This window comes from Zosterops lateralis (assembly GCF_965231275.1).
Source record: "Zosterops lateralis genome assembly, chromosome: 6".
In the NCBI taxonomy this organism is placed as follows: domain Eukaryota; kingdom Metazoa; phylum Chordata; class Aves; order Passeriformes; family Zosteropidae; genus Zosterops; species Zosterops lateralis.
Window position 1 is genome coordinate 36,008,977 of NC_139761.1, and position 22,173 is coordinate 36,031,149.

Below are 22,173 nucleotides of genomic sequence, written 5' to 3' on the forward strand. Positions count from 1 at the left end.
TTCTGTTGTCTCCCTTTGTTCTACTTGACCTTTCATAATAGCATCAGAAAAGGTGAATCACTCAGTTTCAAGGTGCTGAGGAGCATGTGGACAGCATTGATCTAACTCTGGATGTGAAATAGTAGATAACAGCTTTGTCGTTTTCTCTGTCCCATCCAGACTTTCCAGATTCCCTAGATTTGGACTTTCTCAATAGATCTGTCCAGCATTTGGCCTTTTTTTCCCCTCCTCTGTCATCACAGTTTATTCGTATTAATGCTCCTCTGCTCTGACAGGCTGTTGGCTGTGATAATATGCTGGAATCTGCCAAGAAGGAAGACAAGTGCCTGCAGTGTGGAGGAGATGGCAGCACCTGCTATGGTGTGAAGGGTACTTTTGATGTGGCCAGCCTCCCTAAAGGTACAGATGATCCTAGGTAGTCTGGGCAGGTGAGAAGGAGAGAGTTAAAATCAAAAAATCAGCTGCTACAAGGGCTGGTGGGGACAGCTGCTCACATGATTGTTATAGGCATGCTTGGATGATAACTTGAAATATCTGTACAGTGTACAGTGTACAGCCTTAGCATCAGAAAAGGTACTCTTGGCCTTATCCTGGGAATCACTTCCCTTATCTGTGTCCATACTGGAGTACTTACCATGATGCTGATGTCTTTCCTCACTCCCTCTCCAGCAGGTGCTAAAAATGCACCATAATAACATCACCATACACTGCCTTCATGAGGCTGTCCAGTGTCTTGATAGCCCCCCCAGGACATGAGCAAGGCTAGAAATGGGACTGCAGTTTCTGCATTTGGCCAATTTTGAAAAATTTCAAGATGTCAACTGCACTTGTGGTCACATCTCTCTATGCTGAACTCCAATATGATTCTTGCTGAAATTCCAAAGATCTTAAAATGTAGAAAATGGACTTTTCAGAGGTGTCATTGAAATTTTTTACACATGGACTGCTCTGTGGATAATGTGGGGTGAGGTTATTCAGCATGCATTTAAAGTGATGATGAAAATGTTTCATGTTACCATCAAAAAGCTCATCTAGTTGTTCAGGCACAAATAAGACCATGAACATCTTTGGCACAGAAGAGTGGCTGTATGGCACCCACAGTCAGATATTGAATAATCACCTTTCTTTTTCAGGTTACAATCAAATCTTTATTATCCCTGTGGGAGCCACAAGCATCCAAATTAAGGAGGTTAAGCCCAGCAGGAACTTCCTAGGTATGACTGATGTCAGAATCTGTGTATCAGTCCATTTGGATTCAAGCCATTATGCTAAAATCTGGTTTTAAGGTATGGGTTTACCTTGAGGGCTTCATATGGCAGAGTGAAAAACTGAATATCAAGATCTGAATATTGAATATTCTTGAAATGTGAGTGATGCACAACTCTGGGCTTCACATTTACTTCATTTTCTCTCCTGTGGAGATCTTGCTGTTGGGTGGGGAATAAAAATACCCAAACCACATTGAGACTTCCTGCCTGTAACTTACAGGGAATCTAGCTGATCTAGCCAAATTTGGCCAGGAGTTCTGTTTGGTGAATGCAAACCCTACCCACTCCTGCCATCTAGAAGTTTGGGGTGGGCTTCTTTTCTCCATAGATTTCTTTGGGGCATTTGTATAACCTCAAACTCTGGTCATGCTGCAGAGGGGGAAAAGGAGGGAGAAAAGGCTGTGCCCACTTTTCTGGGCAGTGCTGAGGAAATTCCAGTGAAGAAAGCAAATACTCTTCTGAGTGTTCCATCATTCAGTGCTTAGGACAAATCATGGTGATGTTTTCCTTTGTAGAAAACAGGATTCAGCACACATCTTGTTTTCTGAATTGAGTATCTGATGAACCAGATAGTGGTGTAAAGGCAGTAGAATGTGAATCCCACATCTTAATGGGAAGCAGGACAGAGGCTGATCTCAGCTGTACTCCAGCAACTAACAGTGGGAAATGCAGAGGCAGGGCAAGAATATGCTGGAGGCATTTGGCTGTGCAGCAAAAAAGTGCTTGATCTGCAGCAAAGCTGGCAAGAACCACTTTGAATATGGAGCAGCTTCTGCTAAAAAAGCCATTTGAGAACGACAGCATTGGTGGGGGATGATGGTTACTCTCATTTGCTTGAGACACAGTATTGAGTGGAAACAGGAGCAACCTTGTGGAGTTCTTATGATCCTTTCTCTGGCATGTGGATTTGTCCAGCTGTCAAGAATGTGCGAGGGGAGTATTACCTGAACGGGCACTGGACCATTGACTTCAGCCGGGCGCTGCAGGTGGCCAGCACGGTGCTGCACTATGACCGTGGCTCCGAGGGTGATGTGGCCCCAGAGCTCCTCCACGCCCGAGGTCCCACCACAGAACCCCTGGTCATTGAGGTGAGAGGCTGTGCCTTCCCCCACTGACACTCCGCTCTTGCTTTGCGCAATGGGAGTAACCGGGCAAAAACTGGAGACCTGATGGGGCCTTCAAGCCAGACCACAGAAATAGCACTTATTGCTGCCCTGGTTCTATTGCCCAGAAATGAGCAGTGCAAGGCTCATGTTGGTTTCCTGCCTATTCCTTTGGGCACTGACTTCCAGGGAGGCAAGAGACAGCACCAAATGGTGCTGGGGCAGGCTCCAGGACACTGCTTGTTATCTTGTGCTGTAGGGCAGGAAATGTACTTGCTGTGACAGGAGCAGCTGGATCTTCTAAAGCTGAGAGGGATTTAATGTACCCTTCTCTGAAAAATAATGCTCTCCAGAATATGATGGAAGGCAAGGAGAAAATCCAGTGCAGAGAATTAGTGCTTCTTCAATGAGAGAGGTGCAAGTTAGCTCAAACCCACAGACATGGTGGGGAAATGCTGTGAAGAGGAAAAGTGTAATTTTCCTGATTTCCCCCCATGCTTTTGCAGCTCATCAGCCAGGAGCCAAACATGGGGGTACAGTATGAGTATTACCTGCCCCGACAAGGACAGGCATCGGGTTACAGCTGGAGCTACAGTTCCTGGAGTGAGTGCAGCTCCGAATGTGGAGGAGGTAAGGGGAGAGGACCTGATCCCTGAGGCTGGTGTGGGGTTTATATCCACACCCTGAAGACAGTGTGACAGTGTGCTGCCCTCTGCAGCAGCTTCCCAGCAGTCTCCTGCTGGAAGGCAGCACAGGGATCTGCAGGGGGTTGCTAAGGTTTTGTCATGGGAGGGTCATGCATGGAGTCACAACAGGATTGTGCCCCATGCCTTGTTCTTATATTCCATTCCCTACTCCTCAGACTTATTACTAGGACCTGTTAAGAATCTTCCTACATAGCCTTTGTTTTGATCTGCTTCCGGTCTTCCTAGTCTTTTCAACCACTTGAGAGGTCCTCTCCAGAGAGACCTGGCCTACATTAGTGAATCACATCCTTCTCCTCTGCCACAGCCTGAAAGACTCCCTCTCTTCAAGAGGACTGTCAGATCTCCTGGGATGTCCCATCATATTCAGTCTACAGATTCCTCCATGAGCAACATTATGGATTTTAAGCTTAAAAGAAATCCAAAAAACTTCAATCAAACAAGAACAACAAAAAAACAGCCCTCTCCAGCTGATTAGTATTTAGAGTTCTTATCAGCCTCTTCTGGGCTTCCATGCTCATGGCCATTTTGACAGCTTTTGCCATATTGTGACTGTAGGTGCTAAAATTTTCTTTGCCTGGACACTCATACTTCGTAGGAAGCATGAAGAGTTGCAAGTTTTACTCCCATATCCAGTCCTCACAAGGCTGACCTATTAAGTCTAACAGGAGACCCCCAGTTCTGTTGTACACTGCACACATCTTGCAGGGCTCCTTCTTGAGCAAGTTATGGATAGGACATTCCCCTTGTGACTCTTGATCCATAATATAACAGGAAAATTCCCCTCAGCTACACAGAACTATACTTTCTCCCTTGCTCTTCCAGTAGACTCCTATACTGTGGGAAGGCACCATTCATATAGTGAGAGACAGAGATCTGCACCTGTCTCTTTTCCAGAATGGCTGGGACAGGTGTGCATTCTACACGACTTTAGAAACTTGTCTTGTCAACCCCAGTGCATTGCTAATCCTGTGTAGCTTGTGTTGATCAGATACTCTCTTGCTTGTCCCCTAGGTTTCCAAACCCGCTTGGTGTTTTGTACCATAGACAATGAAATTTATCCAGACTATATGTGCAGGAATAAACCACAACCAGACAACAACCGGACGTGTGGTCATCAGCCTTGTCCCCAGACAAAACGGTATGATTGGTTTCCTTCCTCTGGGGTCTGACTTCTTCCTGAGGTTCTTTCAGAACCAAGAAAATAATGACCCTCTCACTTCTGCCCTCCAGCACAGTTCTCTCCAAGGAGGTGCTTCACTTCTAAGAGAAAGCCAAAGACAAAAGATTGGGATGATAACACAGTGATGAGTGATGAGCATTTCTGTGCGCACAAGGAAGGGGCTTAATACATCCTGTGTGCATTTTATAGACCAATTAAATCTGCCTTCCAAAATAGGATTGCGGAAGACAGTTGCCTAGCCCACGTAGGAGATATGAAACAGACTCTTTGGGTTTTCTTCTCTTGAGCTGGGGCCTACAAAGACAGAGTAGAAGGTCTGAGCTGGTGTCATTTTATGTCATTTCTGCATTCCTGGTGTCTGTTCTCTTAGAAAGGGATGAATCCTGGAATATTTTCATTCTCCAGCACTTTTAAACCCCTTAACCCAGCGATTTCCACCTTGCCCCCTGGCCTCACTTGGCTCTTACTGGGCATCCAGAGCTGTAACACGAGCATTAGCTGTGTATTTGTGTACCAGTGGAGGCCTCTGAGAGCACTGGTGTGCATAAGAGGGCACCTGGGAGCATTTCTGAATACATGTTACCCTGTAGCTACTTGTTTTAAGTTCTTTAAAACCTTTGTTCTGTATATAAAGGACTTCTTACATCTACCTGCCGCAAGCCTGGAGTCACAGCGGCGCACGGAGCTCTCAGATGAAGAGGTAACAAGGAGAAGGAAGTTATAGAAAGCTCAGGAGGGCAGCTGCTCTCTTCTCTTTCCACCTAGTTGTCCACTGAAGTGCGTGGGGGCTTTCCCGTTTGGCACTGGTGGTAGAAGTGGGTGTTGCTTTGCTTTTGGTGCTTGCCAGTGAAAATGATGGTGGAGGGTGCTGGCTGGCAGCTTTGCTTAGGTGTCTGCACGTGCCTCTAGTATCTTGATTCTTAGGGGACTGAGAAAAGGACAATTTCTTCATAGCTTCTGCCTGCTTATTCTCATGTTTTCTCTGGAATCAGGGTAAAGAATTTCTGGAAGTTTTTTGGGTTTTTTTAAATTTATTTATCAAGATAAATAAAAGGACATAAATCAAAAGAGAGCATGATCGTTTGGGCAATTGTAATATTGGCTAGCATACAGAAAGACTTAGAATTTCTTAAAAGCTCTTCTTTTTTGGCATGGGCCATATAGCAGGCAGAAAAGAGCCTGTAGGGTGTGATGAGTACAAGGATGTGACAGATACAATAATGTAAACTGAGATAGAAGTTAAAAGTATCAAAAGCAAAACAGTTGTCCCCCAGCAAGCTGCTAATTGCTTAGGACTGGCAAATTTTGCCCTCTGATGAGGGTCCCAGCTTTATGGTTGACTTTGTCTTACAAAGGAAATGAAACGAGTGTCAGAGAAGTCTTGACTTGCAATTGAAGGAAGTTGTAGGTGATCCCATCTGGTTGATACAGCCTTTCCAAAACTGTACATTTGCTTTACAGGAGGCAGAATGCAGTAGTTGGGGGAGGAGTTTTTCTCATTGGAGCTTTTGAAAAAACTTGATGAATAATTTGTTATAAGTCCTGCCACCACACCATTGTAAATGGCTTCTACAGAATGTATTTGTTCCCTTTCCAAAGGAAATATTTTATAGTGAAGGTCATTCAATTTTGGGTTGACATGTGCAACTTTAGCAGTAAAGAAGGGTGTGTTAAGGAGCTGACCATGGCAGAGCCTATTGTGGAATCCTGTCAGGATGTGAATGTGGATTGACTGGCTGAAACTCAGTTAAGGGGTGGCAAGGGCCAGGCTAGGGAAGTAGCTGGAGTGTTGAGGGAGAAAATATGAATTGCTTTCACACCCTGGCTGGGCCTTACCTGGCTGCAAGGAGACATAGCAGCTGGCAAGCAGATCACCATGATGTTCCCCCTCTACAACCAGTGTCTTTGGACTGCACTGCATGCTGGAATTGTGGATCATCATATTATCCCTGAAGCCAGGTCATGCAAGCTGTGCTTCCAGCTACCCAGCCAGCTCAGAGGAGCTGGAGTGCCCATGGGCAGAGATTTTAGTATCTAGACAGATTGTTTTGTGGACATTCCCCTTGTTGGCAAGGGTGTATCATTTCTGCAGCAGCTTCAGCAACCAAAGACAGGAAAAAATCTATTTACATTTTTGTGGGCTTTTTGTATGTATACCGCAGTTAGAGAATTTGACTGATGGGAGGAATAAACCAGCTTTCTACTGGCTGTCAGTGAAAAGTTAAACACTTCTGAGTGTAAGGACTTGGCTCGGTTTTACTGTTTCTGATAATGTCTGGAGTGTAATGTGTGGATTAGGCTGTTGTGGTAGCTTTTCTTTTAGTTGATCTGGATTGGGTGGTTTGTTTTTTTCTTTGTTTGTTTGTTTGGTTTGGTTTGGTTCGTGTTTTTTTGTTTGGTTTGGTTTTTTTTGGTGTTCTATTCCAGGCATGACATTTTTGCAGACACCAGGAGACCAAAAACCATGGAGAGAGATCTTCCCCTTCTGGGAGAGCTCTGCATTTCCAGAGAAACAAGTGTTTTATAGCTGGAGATATGTCTCTGGAGTAGGACTAATGCTCTGCATTGCCAATTAAGCTGGGCACGCTTGGTCCAATGGGAACTCGCCTCTGATTCTATTCCGCAAAGGGTCATCAGCCCTGTTTGATTTCAACAGGGATGTGTGGCACTGACTCCTCTCTGCCTCTGGGCAGTTTGGCTGGGCTTACTTTTATTTTTTTGTCCTTGATTCTGCAACCTGCAGGTGGAAAACGGGAGAGTGGGGCCCCTGCTCAGCCACCTGCGGCGGGGGCACGCAGACCCGCTCCGTGTACTGCGTGTCGTTTGACGGGCAGAGCGCGCAGGGGGTGGCGGAGGACACCGAGTGCATGGTCTTCGCACAGCAGCCGCGCCGCAGCCAGCCCTGCAACGTCCACCAGTGTGCCGCCTGGAGCACCGGCCCCTGGTCCCAGGTCAGTGCCCCGGGCACACAGCAGCCTCCTGGCACCTGCTGGGGGATGATCTGCCAAAGCTTGGGGAGAAGGAGACAGGCTGGGACTCTGGGACTACAAAAAGTGTGTGTCCCTGGATAGATGGTGTGCAGAGGTGTAGAACTTGTCCTGTAGTCCTCCAATAGTCTCCTGTGAACACATCCCTGTTCCTCAAAACTGTGTGTGCCCCTGCACCTCTGCTCTCCTCATTGCACGTTCTCTCTTCTCTGGTCTGCCAGTCCTTTCTACACTGCCGTGTTTTTATCAGACCCCCCACACACACCTGGCACTGGCTTGGTTTTCTGAGCCAGACCTGGTGTAGTGTGCAGTAGCACACCCTCCTCTGTGAAACAGGAGCTCATGGCCTCTGCCTGTGCTGGTTATTTCCATGTATTTTGCTGCCTCACATCACCAGCCCAGGACAGCAATACTCTTGAAACACTGGTGACCTGCTGTTCGCTGTGTGTCTGCACAGGGCTTCTCCAAACACAGCCATGTGGTGTATTTCTGATTGCTTGTGTGCATGTACATCCACAGGAGTGGAAACAGCTCAAACTGTGTGCGCTCAGTTCAGCCAGACAGGCTTTCAGAAGGCATCTTGCATTCCAAGGGCTTAGAAAATAAAGGCAATGTCTACTCAGTCCCTAAAGTACAAGTGACTTTTCCTCTATTAGAAGAAGTACGTGCATGCTTGCGACATTTGATTTGCAATCTTGTGGTTGTACTTAGCCTGTCTGAGTTGTGCAACAGCACAAAATGCAACTCTGAGGCATGCTCACCTAGACTGGAAAGTCCTTCCACCCCTTTTCTCTCCCCACCTTGTGAGATGCGAGGTGTGACTTTGGGGTTGTGGAGTAAGAGCGCCATTTGGGGAAGGCACCAAGGGTCATGTTCTTACCAGCTGATGCCTGAGTGATTCATTCCAGGATTCTCAGAAGCAACTGTGTTTTGTGTAGTCTCAGAGTTAAAAGGTCGCTCTGGTAAATGAAAGGCTGAAACTCAGCTGGGAAGCTCATCTGAAGTGATTCAGACTGTCCCCAAGTAAATGCTCTCTGTAAGACTTCATGTAGAAGTAGGTTGGATTCCAGGAAACACCACTGTGAATTTAAGAGGGCATTGAAAATGTCACAAACTAGTTGCTAATATAGAAGTTGTCACAGCTCCATGCTGCAAAAATAGAGGACAAGGTCTTCAAGCAAAGACATGAGCAATATAAGAACCTAACCTTTTACCTTCCCTATAATTTTTTACCTTGCATTGGTTTTAATCAGATGTAAATAACATGAGTTTCCAGATATTTTCTACCATGTTTTGTTCTCAATGTATTCTGCAGTGTTGATATTTTTCTAAATTCATCCTCCCCATCTCCTCTGGGGAGAGATCAAGAGTAATTATATGAACAGGCCAAAATCATCCAGTGAGCTCCAGATCTCCCAGACTCTATCCCATGCTCCCATGCCTTGTTGTTTCCTCCATAGCATAAACAGCTACTCTGCTAACTCTCACCCCAGAAAATTATTTTAATGATAGTTGGTTGTTTCAGGCAGTCTCAAAATGCTGCTCTGCTCTAATGATAAGGAGCCCAGCCTGGAACTGCAAGAGGAAACCAGCTGCCTCTTTGTAATTGTTGGGCCCCTTTCTGCAGTGCTCAGCCAGCTGTGGGGAAGGAGTGCAGACCCGGACTGTCACCTGCAGGACTCAGCAGGGCTTTCAGGCTCAAGACTTTGCTTGTCTGATGGAGCCAAAGCCATCGGCCACCCAGCCCTGCCTTAAGGAGAACTGCATCCAGGAAATCGGCTGGCATGTTGGAGACTGGGGTCTGGTGAGCACCTCGCTGTCATGGCTCGGAAATTACTGATTGTATTGCTGTGCTCCTCACAAACAGGCTTTGATCCCTGCACTCTGCACATTGGCTGAGGCTGGGAGCAAGGAGTGCTTCATTACCATCCCCTTGGCTCACGGTTTTGCTGTAACTGGCACTAGGAATGCTCCAGTTAATCTGATGCCTGCTTTGTGTGCAGCTGCTACAAAAATAAATCCTTCTGAGGGGAGATTATCATTTCAGTGACAGTGACAAAATGCAGCCAATAAGCTGAAACAATCCATTCTTGCTGCTTATTCCCAATTCTTTGCTCCATCGCTGTGATCAGCAGAACAGCTCTCTGGCCAAGTGTGGCTTAGAGCTCTAGGCTTCAGGACTGGTCACTGCACTTGGTGATATGCTTTAAAGTACATTTTTGTAATTATTCAGATAAACTGTGCTTCAGATGGATTAATCCTGTCTTTGTGGTAGAAGCCAAACTGTCTACAACCTCGGAAAAGTGTCTAGGGGTAGAGATATGGGTAGATCCAATGCATCAGGTGACTTCCAAACACTTTTTCACTTCTGTGCTAGCCAGACCAGCTTGTTCTGAGCTAAAGCATGTTAGATTTGCTTCTGCATGAGATGTGGGCCAAATTTTACTTACAGCTAAAGAAGTTTCATATCTTAATCTTTCTCCTAACTTTCTGATATCAGAAGATCTCCTATCTGCCTCTCTGAATTAGAGAGAAATACTCTCCTAATGTTTATAGAGCTTGCCATGAGCCATGTGGATTGCACAGACACTTTGTGCTATCCCCTCCTCTGGGCACTGCTCCTTCTCATCCACAGCTTCCAGTGAGGCAAACTCCAGCTAGCTGCTTACAAGCTGCTTACACTCATTTGCTTTCCAGTTGTAATTTGTTGTTCTTGAATGCAAACTGACCCACTCACAGCTGGTGGATCCCCAGAGAATTGTGGTGCCTTTATGCCTTCAGGCTGAAATCATTCTCTCCAGCTCCCTGACACACCACTGTGGGTAACAGCAGCTCATCTGGATGCTACAGGCTGAGTATGGCACAGAGCCTAATGCTTCAGGGCTGGGTGGAACATCTGGTAAAATGGTTTAGAGTATGGTTTTCTAATTGTTCAGATGATTCCAGCTGAAATATTGTTTGCTTTGTCTTGGTGGAGGAAGCTGTGCTCAGCCTGCAGCTAATCATGCAGCTGTTCCCCACTTCTGATCTGTGGGGTTTCTGCATTCAGCCTTTGCTGCCTGTTCACTGCCTTGTCTCTGTGCCCAAGTGTTCCAAGAGCTGCGATTCAGGCATCCGGACACGCCAGGTCATCTGTGCTGACGGCGACTCCAAACTCTACAGTCCTGAGACGTGCAAAGCCATCCAGCCACAGAAACCAGCCACCCTGGGTAGCTGCAACACACAGCCCTGCTACCTGCCACAGCGTGAGTGGAATTGCTGCACACCCAGCTTTCCCAACATGCTTTTGCTTAGGAGTAGAAATTCCCAGCTCTGCACCAGCTTACGTTCTCAGCTTTTTGCCTGCCTGTCTTCATCCTGTGAGTTTGCCAAGGTTATGTGCACAAAGCATCTTCAGATTCCCAGTACTTCTGCTGATTGAAATGTGTGCAACAGGCTTGGGAACAACACTGATGTATGTCCATTTTGAATCCAGTATTCTATGCTGGCTCATCCAGCGTGTGCTGCAGACTAATCCCAGGACTCCCTGTCCAGAAGGATGGCAACTTGGACAGGCTCAGTAGCTAAAAACTATAGCCAACCCTCACCCTTCCTTCTGTGGACTGGCTCTAAAGGAGTCACGACTCTTCAGAACATTTTGCTTCTTGTCTGTGTCTATTCTCCATGTCAGAGCTGCAATGCTGACTTTTGTCTGCCTGCCTGTTGTAGGTCACTTGTCCTGACAATCCAATCAAATCCAATTGCTGCTCAGCAGCTATTCCACAAGAGGAACAGGAACATTTTCATCAGCTTTTGTCTCCTGCTGACTGCTGGATGTATTTGCAATTATTAGAGCATGGGGCTGCACTAACTACACCCATTTTGTATGAATGTCTCTTTGCAGAGGTCCCCAGCATGCAGGACACTATGGGATATGATGTTACTCGCCAGTCCTTGCTGACACGTTACAACCCAAACAGCCCTGCCCCAGGTTTGGAAGAATTTTTTAATTTGAGGTTTGATTATGGGGTACTTGGAATAGTGTGTGGTAGGTAGAGGGATCATTCTTTTCTTCTTTTCTCTCATTTCTTTCATGGGCTCATTGAAACTCAAGGAACTAGGGACAAAATGTAGATTCTTTTACACCAATAGTGACCAGTCCTTGAATCTCTCTGTGCAGAAGACTGTACAGTATATGAATCTCAGGTTCTGTCAGCATGACTTAAGTGCTGGCTGGAAGAAATGATGCCCAAAGCAGATCATAGGAACAAGAAAGGATAATATGAAGGGACCACAACAATGGGACAGGTGGTTTCTCACAGGACAGCAGGAAGAATGGTCAAGGCAATGAGCAAAATACCTCAGCCAGATTGGGAAGGGTGGGCCAGAAGACACCCCTAGAGGTGATACAGAAAATCCTTCCAGGTAGCCTTGGACAGTTGAAAGAGGGCAGAGAGAAGGAAATCAGCTTTTCATGCTCACCTGCATACTTGAAGGAGTTCTCTCCCCAGATTCTGATGATGGAAGGATGCTCCCTGGGAACACCATGATGCACAGTACCCCAGGGAATCAGCACACTCCACCCACCAAAGACCACGGCATGAACGTGTTTCCTGTCCGCTGGGAGCCGCAGTCCCGCTCGGCAGGTTCCCATCGGCTCAGCCTCTCTCAGGACCCCCCTGCAGGCAGCGGCTCCCAGGGCTGCCGGCAGAGCCCGCACGGCTGCTGCCCTGATGGAGTATCGGCTGCCCAGGGTCCAAACAACATTGGGTGCCCACAATATTACCGTGACCTTCAAACAAGACAAAATCATCCCACTGCAACCACTCCAGCAGTAAGTACAAAAGCTCTTTGCATTTTAGGAGTTGATAAGATATGAACATTCAGATTTGACCCTGCTGACTCACACTGTGGATTCTGTTGGGCTTCATCTCTGGCAGTAGAGAGGAACCAATACTCCAGGCATGGCATCAAACCCTTTGGCCCACCTTGCTCCTGTTCAGTCTGGAGCATCCACCTGCAATCCTCTACAAGCAGGGTACAGAGCAGGTGGTGGGGAGATGTCTGAGAAGTAGGCGGCCATCCTATGTAGAGCTGATTCAATAATCCTGAGTAATCAAATTTCTGTTGGTCAGAAAATTGCTATCCACTTTCTAGGAATAAAAAAAAGGGAAAAACATGGGTTCTATTAATTGGTTTTGTTTGTCAAATCTGCAAATTAATTCAAGGTGGGGAGGTGACCCCTCCCATAGGTTGGAGTGCTTGTTGGTGGCAGCAATGAGAACTGGCCTGCTGCTGGGCTGCTTAGGTGTGCCTTGCAGAGAAGCGCAGCCCTGGCTCTATGGCTGACAGCCAAGTTTCCCACCCTTTCCCACGACAAAAGCCTCTAGGAGGCAAACAAGCAAACAGTGGTGCCTCTAACAGCTGGCTATGTGCAGCTGACAGCTCACACACAGTGCCTTGCATGTGCTGCTGTCCTCATGTGTGAGGATAACTCTTGGCTTTCCATTCCTGTCCCCAAGGCAAGCCAAGCCTTGTCCCAGCAGCACCCATCGGGCGAGTGCCGCGGCTCCGTGTACGGCTGCTGCTTTGACAACGTCGCCTCAGCCTCGGGTCCTCGAGGGGAAGGATGTCTCAACAGGCCCAACTACCGTAAGTGATGCTTTGGCTTATTGGTTGAGAAACAAAAAAAGAGTCCAGTACCATATAGAAGTTTCCTGTGTAGAGGCTCCAGTCTCTGTAAAATGTAGTAAATAATCTCTCTGAAGAGAATTTCTACCTGGTGGTTGGAGAGAGTGTAGAAAAGAAGCCTGAGGATTCAGCTCTGCCAGCTGCCACAAAAATTCTTGTTGTCCTCTGCTGATAGTTGGACAGAAGTCTGTATGTGTGATCTCTGTCCATCTGTAGGACTAGTCAGGAGTTGTATAAGACACTCTGATGCAGCCTGGAGTGCTCTGAATGAATGCCCCAGGTTTAGGAGGAGTAGGGATCTCCTGAGGAATCAGGATGGTGCTCGGCCTTCAGACAGCCTGTGGACAGGGGAGGAATGAGAACTGCATGGGGAAGGAGGGGTTGCTCAGGGCTGCATGGATGTCCTCAGCCAGCAAAGTTCAATCCAGTGCCTGCTGTGCTATGAGGATACGAGGGCTGCTGGGCAAAAACATCTCTGCTGCTTTAGTGCCCAGCTGTACCCTCTGCATGCCCTTGCCCTCCTGCTGCAGCACAGAGATTGCTTGGTGGCTGTCCCTGTGGTGTAGCCCTGGGGAAGGGGAAAGCTCTTTGGATTGTCTCAGCTGAGCTACAGCTTGACAAAGCACCTTGCAGCTGGAGCCCTGCATCCAGTGTTTGTCAGCATGTGGCTGTGATACCCATGGTTCTGGGTTTGTAAACACCTTGGGCTGTGCTCCTCTTTATATCAGTGTGGAGGGGTATTCTGTGATGCACAAATTGTCTTCACAGCTGGGTCTAAACCATTTGCTTTGTGGGCTGGAAATGTGCCAATGGCAGCCATGTGTCCCTTGCAGGAGAGGAAGCCCCAGAGCCTGCTTTGCAGTTGCATAATTCTCCAGGCAAGGATATAAAGCATCTGTCTAGTATCTAGATTCAGAAATGTCTTTGAGGATGGTTCTTCCATCAGAGGCAAAACTGAGGCAAAAAACCCCCATGTGAGTAGTTTCTCAGTTTCAAAGCACAGCTGGGTAGGACACACAGGTGTCCTATTTTCCCACCTGCCCTCTGCCCGCAGGGCCATCAGATAAATCATCTAGGTAGGTGCCTTGAAGCCCCTGGACCTTTGTGCTTTATGACCCTCACATCTCCCTCTGTTCCACTCTTTTTGGTAGCATACCCTGTCATGTGCCTGCTGCCCAGTGCCCACGGCCCCTGCACCAACTGGACCACTCGCTGGTACTTTGTAGGAGTTGTTGGCAAGTGCAACCGGTTTTGGTATGGCGGCTGTCACGGCAATAAAAACAGCTTTGCCTCGGAGGAGGAGTGCATGAGAGTGTGCCACAGCTCTGGGGGGGTCAGTCATCTGGAGCTCCAGCCTTCTCCTGGCACAGGGGCCCTGCAACACCAGCAGACTGGCTCCAGTTCTCGTACAGGACATGCTCAGGGTCAGCAGCAATCACCCACAAGACAGACTGGAAGTCAAAGCCAAGAAGGAAGAACTTATGGGGCCTCACTTCCCACGCAAGACAGCCACAGGCAGGACAGCTGGAGGAGGGACGTGCTGCCAAAGGCTTTGCCAAGGACTGGTGTGGTGGAGAGCCAGCGCTGGGACACCCAGCGAAGCAGCCTGGGCCAGCTGCGCCCCTGGGAAACAGCCATGCCGGGGCCCTCGGACAGGCAGAGGAGCAGTGGCCACCAGGGGCTGCCCCAGGAAGGGAAGCAGTGGCGTGAAGCTTTCAGAGCAGATCTTTCCACGACAGAGGGATTTGGGCACCAGGAGTCTGCAGACTTGTTCCCAGCACAGGCTCTGCACAGGTGATGATTTCCACCCACCCCTCCCCCCTGTTCTGACAGCTCATTGTGAAGCATCAGTGTGGTTTTCTCTGGAGTGAAAATGTTGCCCCAGCTGGGAGCAGCTAACTGGGAATACCATGTGATGGATTAGCTACACATGTGGCCCCTTGGTAAATCGAGTCACTGTTATTCAGCCCCTGGCATTACCTGCTGTCTCTTCCCTCATACCCTCCCTGGTCTCTAACAGCACCGAAGTATGATGTGTAAAAAGACTGCAGAATCCTGGGGTCTCTGTCTGGGAAGCCTTCTTACACTGTAAATGAGAATCCATAGGTGTTTATCTTGTTCTGACCAACAAATTTAGCTGTCACTCTGACTTCAGAGCCTTTATCTCAACACTGCATGGGAGCAGCAGTGGGTTGTTCTAGGGAAGACTTTTAAGATGCAGACTTTGGGTCAAGATCCAGACTGAAATCAGGAGTGTAGATCTAGATCTAAACATATCTGCACTAGACCTGTGTCTGTCTGCTGAGCGGAACCTTGTTCCTTCAGAAGAGAGGGATTACAGGACTTTCTTCCAGGAGATATCATAGCATTCAGTCTGTCCAGAGAAGTCTTTGCTGTATAGGAGAGGGCTCCCCATGTTGCCCAGTGCATCTGCTCAAAGCTGAATGGGCAGCTGGTCCTGCTTTGCCTTCTGGTTGTAACTTATCCAGTCACATGAGAGGACACAGAGGTGAGGAGGGCAGCTGAAGTGCCAATGGAATCACTTTCTCTTTCAGAACAGTCCTGGAGGAAGCCAAGCCCTCTCTTGTGACAGCAGTTGTGGGACAAAACATCCAGCTGGTCTGCAAGACAGGCATGTCCCCACTCTCCAGAGTGGAGTGGATGAAGAACAGTCGACCAGTCTCCTCTGACAGGTGAGCTCAGCTCCCTTCACTGCAGAGCAGATGGGCTTCTTGCTGGGCAGAGTGCCCAAACATGCAGTCCCAAAGAGGCTGTCATGGTTTCACCCCAGCTGGTAACTCAGCCCCATAGGGCTGCTCACTCACCCCTGCTGGGATGGGAGAGAGAATCAGAAGGGTAAAACTGAGAAAATCCATGGACTGAGATAAAGACAGTTTAAAAGACAAAACAAAAGCCGTGGGTGCAAGCAAAGCAAAACAAGGAATTCATTCATCACTTCCCACGGGCAGGCAGGTGTTCAGCTGTCTCCAGAAGAGCAGGGCCCCATCACACATAACAGTGACTTGGAAGGACAAATGCCATCACTCCGATCCCCCTCCCTACTCCTCCTCCTTTCCCCAGATTTATGTGCTGAGCATGATGCCATATGGTATGGAATATCCCTGTGGTCTGTCAGGGTCAGCTGTCCCAGCTGTGTCCCCTCCCAGCTTCTTGTGCACCCACAGCCCACTGGCAGGTGTGGTGAGAAGCAGAAAAGGCCCTGACTTGGTGTAAACACCTCTCAGCAGTAGTGAAAACATCAACACTCTTTTCAGCACAAATCTAAAACACAGCCACATACCAGCTACTGTGAAGAAAATTAACACTATACCAGCCACAACCAGCATTTTAAAAAAAAAGAAATAAAGAAGGCCCTGTATTCATCTAGGGGTGTTAACTGTCCACCTGCTCTGTGCATAGCAGAAACAGGTACAGTCTACACCAGTAATGAGGTGTTGGCTAGAGTTATGGGGCAGAGCAAGTGTTGTCCCATAACACTGGTGGAAGGCACTGTAGGAGCTGACATGGGTAATGCTGCAGAAAAATATTGCTTCTCTTGGGTTCATCTTGGGGCAGCACTAAGCCAGTAGTTGAGGGTGAAATTTGCAGCCTAATAGCCCAGAGTTCCTCTAGCTAGAAATCTCTGGCATAATTTTTTTTTTTAAACTACTTTGAAACCTGTTTTTCCTGGGAAGTCTGTTTCCAGCAAGAGTCTGGAGCCAGTCAGTCCCTTTGTGTTACGAAAATCACAGTTAAGAAAAGCTCAGTTATGCTTTTGTGTTTGCAGTTGACTGCTGGGACTCAAACCTCCCCCCTGGAAGGGCAGTTTGCCTCCTTATGGGAGAGAGTTACTGAAAGCAGTTCCCTGTTTTCCATCTCAGTTTTTCCTCTCTGTTCCTGACCTCCTTTCTGCTGCAGTTATTCCCCCTGGCTGTGACCCGTCTGTGGCCAGCTGGGTTTTATTTCTGAGCCAGGGAGGGCACTCCATGGGGATGGTTTTGGTGACATCAGCCACAGGGCACTGTGCACTGTGGGCTGCTGTGGGTGGCCAGGCAGAGGCAGAGGCACAGGCAGCACTCCCCACCCGTGTTGCAGGCACACCTACCAGTCCGACAGCTCCCTGGTGATCAGCCACGTCCAGCCCCAGGACGCGGGCACCTACACCTGCCGCACTTCCGATGGGAGGACAGAGAGCCGACAGATTCAGCTGCACATCACAGGTGAATTATCTTCTGCTCAGGACCGGAGAGGTAACTCACGGCTCCTCATTAATGGTTACTGACCACAGGCTCAATAAAGCCAGCTGCAAACTTCCTCTGCTGCCAAGAGGGACTGTGGAGGCAGCAGGGTCTCTTTTGGTGTTGCCTCATGATAAAGCCTTGGCCCTAAAATACTTTCTCCCCATAAGTGGAGTTGTGGCTTGCCTGTAACCCGCCCTGTTTCTAGCACAGCAAGCATGTCTTTCTCCCTGAGAGCCATCAGCTGCCTCCTGATCCAAAACATAACTGCTGGTGCATTTATGTTTTGTGTTTTGCCCAAACAGGTCCTGCTGGCTAACAAATAATTCCATGTTCTGAAAAATGTGCCCCTTATTTTAGAAACAAAACAAACAAAAAAGACTAGTCTCAAAAGATGGGCCAGAAAGGCACCCTGTGGCCTTCAATCTCTGAAGTGTGCTTTGTCACAGCAATGGCACATGGGACAGAAGGCACTGTGGCCTAAGGGATGTTGCAACATGTTCACTGACAGAGGAGAGAAAGGAGTCTAAAATTGCTTGCCTGCAGGTCTGTGGCTCTCATTAGTAGACAGCACAGGTTTACTGCACTAGTCAGCCAGAAAGCAGATGGCTGAAGGGCTCTTTGGCTCCAGTTCAGCAAGCTCTTGCAAGCTCACAGGAGCCCTAAGCAAGAGGTCACAGCAAGAAGTGTCCTTTTATTCACACATGGCATTTTGTTTTGAATAGAGTACCAGAGCAGTGTTCTGGCAGAGGGTGAGAGAGGTCGAGTCCTTCACAAGGCAGAGCAGCAGCACGGAGGGTTATCCAGAGGCAGGCAGCGTGTGCAGGCAGCCGGCTCCTCTGCGCGTCAGCAGCTCACACACAGGTACGTTCACCTGCAGCAACAGTTGGTCTGCTGTGCCCAGCTGATGAGCCATATGGCACCTCTTCATGTAGAAAAGCCAAAGATTGGAAAGGTCCTGGCTCAGCTGTTCCAGGGCACGGTTGGGGAGCAAGCAGTACTGAACTGCTGACAGTGGGAACGGGAGAAGATCCCAGTTGCAAGCTGTCTTCTGTCCTCCCTGAGGGTCTCTTGAATGAAGCATACTCTGAGCAGAGATGAACAGGGAAGCTGGCAGCAAAGGAGCTGGGTTCAAACAAAAGAAGTCTCGAGGCAGCATCCTTAGCTGTTCATGTTAGTGCAGGCAGAAAGAGAAACCTGTTCTGAAAAAAAAGGTGAAGCAAATAGGAGCTGCTTAACTAGCACAAAATAGACATATGTATATTGAAAAAAAAACAAAAAACCACTTCAGTTCCTTCAGCCTCCACTAATTAATTTTAAATATTTTGTGAACAAACCAGTTTGACCCAGAACTGTCTCTTCATGTACTGGCATATTTTGTATCTTCTTTCATGGTTTCTTATTGCTTCTAGGCCCCACAGAAATAAAGGGGGACCAATTATTTTAAATGCAGCATGTTGGGATTCTAGATTAAATAGAGCCATGATCTGATCTCTCTCTTTTGTTGAGTTTATAACCTAAAACCCAGCCAATTTGATGAACTCTGCAGCAATCTCCTTAGCTGCTTCTGCCTAAAAGCAGTAATAAGTGATTCATTGAATTAAGAACATCAAATTAAGGCTCTTTGGTTTTATTTTTTGAGATCAAGAATTCAGGTCACAGAATGGGGGTAGGGTAGATGACGTTTTATTTAACTGTGGGAACATAATGGTTTAGCTCTCTTCTAAGACAGTGTTTAGCTGTAGTTATAACAGAGCCAAGAACATGAGGAGATGAGTGTTGTGAGGAGGTGACCTCAACCTTTCTGGGGCATGAAGTGGATGACCAGCACCTGGACCTTGTGTGCAGTCAGGTGATAGCAATAGGCTCTTCACACCTAAAAAAGGCTCATTTTTGTGTGCCAGATAAGCACCTAAGGGGAAGCTTGCTCGGTGCCCTGTTTAGGACTTTGTACTGTTTGCTGTGTGTTCACATTGTTAAAGCTTCCTCAGCTATTGTCCAGAGGGTTGCTGTAAGAACCAACCAGAGGGTTGCTGTCTGTAAGTTAAGCTGGCTGATGAGCAGCACCAAACTGGGCTGAACTGGAGCAGGATTTTATAGAGGCTGCTCTTTTCTGAATGTTGGGAATGAATGTTGGTAATGGCAAGCATCAGAGCTCTCATGGGAGTAGAGAGACCTTCGTTTGCCATTGGAGGCAAAAAATAAGGCCTGTGATTGATAAAGCCTCATGCTGAAGGTCAAACGCTGAGCAAGGAAGTTTCTACACCTTTTGCTGTGCTTGTGAACTTTGCAGGTTGAAAATGGATAAGAGTGAGCCCACAGTAGTGGAGGCCAATGTCGGGGAGAGAGTCAGACTGCCCTGCACAGTGGAAGCATCACCAACTCTCAACATTGAGTGGCAGAAAGATGGGCAGCCCCTCTCCTCTCCCAGGTGAGCTCCCGGGCAGCTCCAACTGTTCATGAGAAGAGCCTCCTCCTTGCTTTTCCTTCCCTGTCTCCTCTCCGTGACAACAGAGCTCTTGGCCATGCAACGAGGGCCTGTCTGGCTTTATGCTGTCCTGCTTCCTCCATCAGGACCAGGCCATACTGCTGGCCTGCCCTGTCCTCCCTCCCTCACAGATGGAAGTTTGAACGTTGAGCCCTTGAGGGAACAGCTGTGACACAGGATCTACAAGTGAGCCAGGGCTTAAATTTATTCAGCTACAAGGTTAGCAGAAAAAGAACACATGGCTAGCAAATTTGCCAAAAACCAGCTGGTCAGTGAGCAAGGGCTCTCAGCAGAGAGAGATCAGGGTATCTGCATTGAACTTCCACAGCTACTGGTGCTGCGCTCCCGTCTCCCTGCTCCCAGAAATCTGCTCTAGCAGCAAGTTTTTCCAGAGTCTTACGGCATCAGTGCTGGGATTTGAGGACTAAGGGTTGGTTGTATTACAACCCCTGCAGCATTTGAGCTGCTAAGCTTGCTCAGCGGTACCGCAAAGTTGTGCATGAGGCTTAGGTTCATCTCTGCTGGCTGGAGTCCCAGGCACAGGCTGAGGGACACTGTGGCTTTGTTCCCCAGGCACAGGCAGCAGGCGGACGGGGCCCTGCTGATCAGCCGGCTCGCCCCCGAAGACATCGGCTTCTTCACCTGCATCGCCTCCAATGGACGTGACCGCGACCAGCGCCAGGTCCTGCTCCGGCCCCTAGGTACTGACTGCCTGGAAACACACTTGGCTCCTGTGCACAGGGAAGGCTGTGCAGGGCCAGCCTGGGTTCCTTTGCTGGCCGTGCCTCTTTACTTCACACCTAGAGTTTAACAGGCATCTTGAGGGCAAGGGAAGAATGAGTTGTTTTGCCCAGTAGTCATCTGCACGTGTCCTGTGTATCGTGGTGCTCCAGGCAGCTGGGAAAAGGGATTGATAGTAAGAGTGACTCTCAGGGCCTTGTTTCTGGGACACTGGTGTGAAGTAAGAGCAAGAGAAACTAAGGAGATGGTTCTTCTGTGCATGTGACATGCATGTGTCCAGCTGCAGGAAAAAGCTCTTCGAGAACTCTGTTACTTACCCTTTCTTGGGCCAAAGTCCTAGGAAATCCACATTCCCCATAGCAGCAACTGCACAGGCTCAAACATGCTGTTTCAAGGCACAGGGGCTTGTAGCTCATCACTGGATGTGTTGGACTTTTCCCATGAGGGAATGCTCCTACTCCCAGGGAGAGCATGGCGTTGTCTCCTTGCTAGTGATGATTTCCCTTTTGGTCTAGGAGAGCTGAGGATCACTGGTCTTCTTCCACGCATCACAGTACCTGAGGGAGGGACTGCTCAGCTTCATTGTACAGTGACTGGCAACAATGTGAATATAAGGTGGTCAAGGTGAGCGAAAATGAGATGGAACTTCTCCTTCCTTCTCTTTCCAAACCTCATAATTTACTCTCCAAATACTAATGCAGGGTGCCTGCCAGGTATGGCAGAGACCAGTTATCAGCCCCACCTAGTATCACCCACCCTTCCTTAAAACAACTTGGATGTTACCCAAAAATCCTGGTCAATATCCCTGTGGGAAGTGGGGATCATCAAGTTCATGTTCCAGCCAAATAAGAAGGAAATCAGATGTTAAACTAAGATTTCATGGAGTTCAGAAGGGCTCTGCACTGGAAAACTAGTGACATGAAAACAACAAGAGATAAAATGAGTAATCAGAGGAAAAGTTTTAGTTGCTTTTAAGAAACCCTCTGCCTAATTGTGACAGACATTTTACACCCTCTTCCCCCAGCTTCCTGTTGCAACAATTCTCTCCATTTACTGTCAAGTGGGAGCAAAGGAGATTTAGAAGCATTTTAAAGTGAAAAGCTGTGTCCTCTTATCTTGATAGTTTACCAGGAAACTGAATTTGTGTTTAAGTGTTTAGTGAGGGTTGTTTTTCCTGTTTGAAAATAATCAGTTCTGCTCTGGAGCCTTCTTACAAACTATCCAGAGAAATGGACTGGTAAGTGTTGAAATTCCAAGGGTTAGGACTGAAGTGGGCCATCACACACAGAGCTTTTCTTCCATACATAAATTTGGTATTTGAGCTAACAAAATGATGTATGTTTCAGAGTTGGAACGAAACCCTTTTCAGTGAAACAAATTTCATTTTGTTGATAACTAAGAGTTCATAATTCAGGCAGTTTTCCTGCTGGGCACAGATTATTCCAGGAGGAACTGAGCAGACAAAATCTTGCTGTTTTTTTTAAACAAACTTTGAAAGGGAGAGGAAAGAGGGCGCATTGTTCACTACCCCATATGCTCATCAAGCAATATGTGCTGCTATCAATGCCAGCCAAACAAGTACTGCCAGACCACAACCTGGAGAGAGGGAAAGACACATTGGGTTTTCTCTTAGCTCCTCAAACCTCAAGAATGCGTGCTAGCGGAAAGGGCAATGTCTTTGCACAGAGCACACAGACACAGTTACCTCCCACGCAACACTGGGCAATGGATATGACTCGCTCAGGCTCGCGTTACCACCCAACTGTAGGGCCAGGTTGTGCAAAAGATTTT

General features: G+C 47.9%; 1 protein-coding gene across 1 annotated transcript in view; it reads left to right on the plus strand.

The window, feature by feature from the left end:
• Nucleotides 1-22,173, plus strand: part of PAPLN (papilin, proteoglycan like sulfated glycoprotein) — a gene marked incomplete at both ends in the record, with an annotated part of 41,401 nt that overhangs the window by 18,231 nt on the left and 997 nt on the right. Inside the window, 19 exon segments of the mRNA XM_083863544.1 lie at nucleotides 276-399; nucleotides 1,134-1,214; nucleotides 2,184-2,356; nucleotides 2,878-3,001; nucleotides 4,090-4,216; nucleotides 4,893-4,958; nucleotides 7,002-7,209; nucleotides 8,873-9,049; nucleotides 10,334-10,490; nucleotides 11,129-11,215; nucleotides 11,736-12,058; nucleotides 12,747-12,876; nucleotides 14,067-14,709; nucleotides 15,471-15,608; nucleotides 17,011-17,135; nucleotides 17,879-18,017; nucleotides 19,447-19,584; nucleotides 20,215-20,342; nucleotides 20,898-21,006. Coding sequence (XP_083719670.1) covers nucleotides 276-399; nucleotides 1,134-1,214; nucleotides 2,184-2,356; nucleotides 2,878-3,001; nucleotides 4,090-4,216; nucleotides 4,893-4,958; nucleotides 7,002-7,209; nucleotides 8,873-9,049; nucleotides 10,334-10,490; nucleotides 11,129-11,215; nucleotides 11,736-12,058; nucleotides 12,747-12,876; nucleotides 14,067-14,709; nucleotides 15,471-15,608; nucleotides 17,011-17,135; nucleotides 17,879-18,017; nucleotides 19,447-19,584; nucleotides 20,215-20,342; nucleotides 20,898-21,006 — 3,197 coding nt within the window.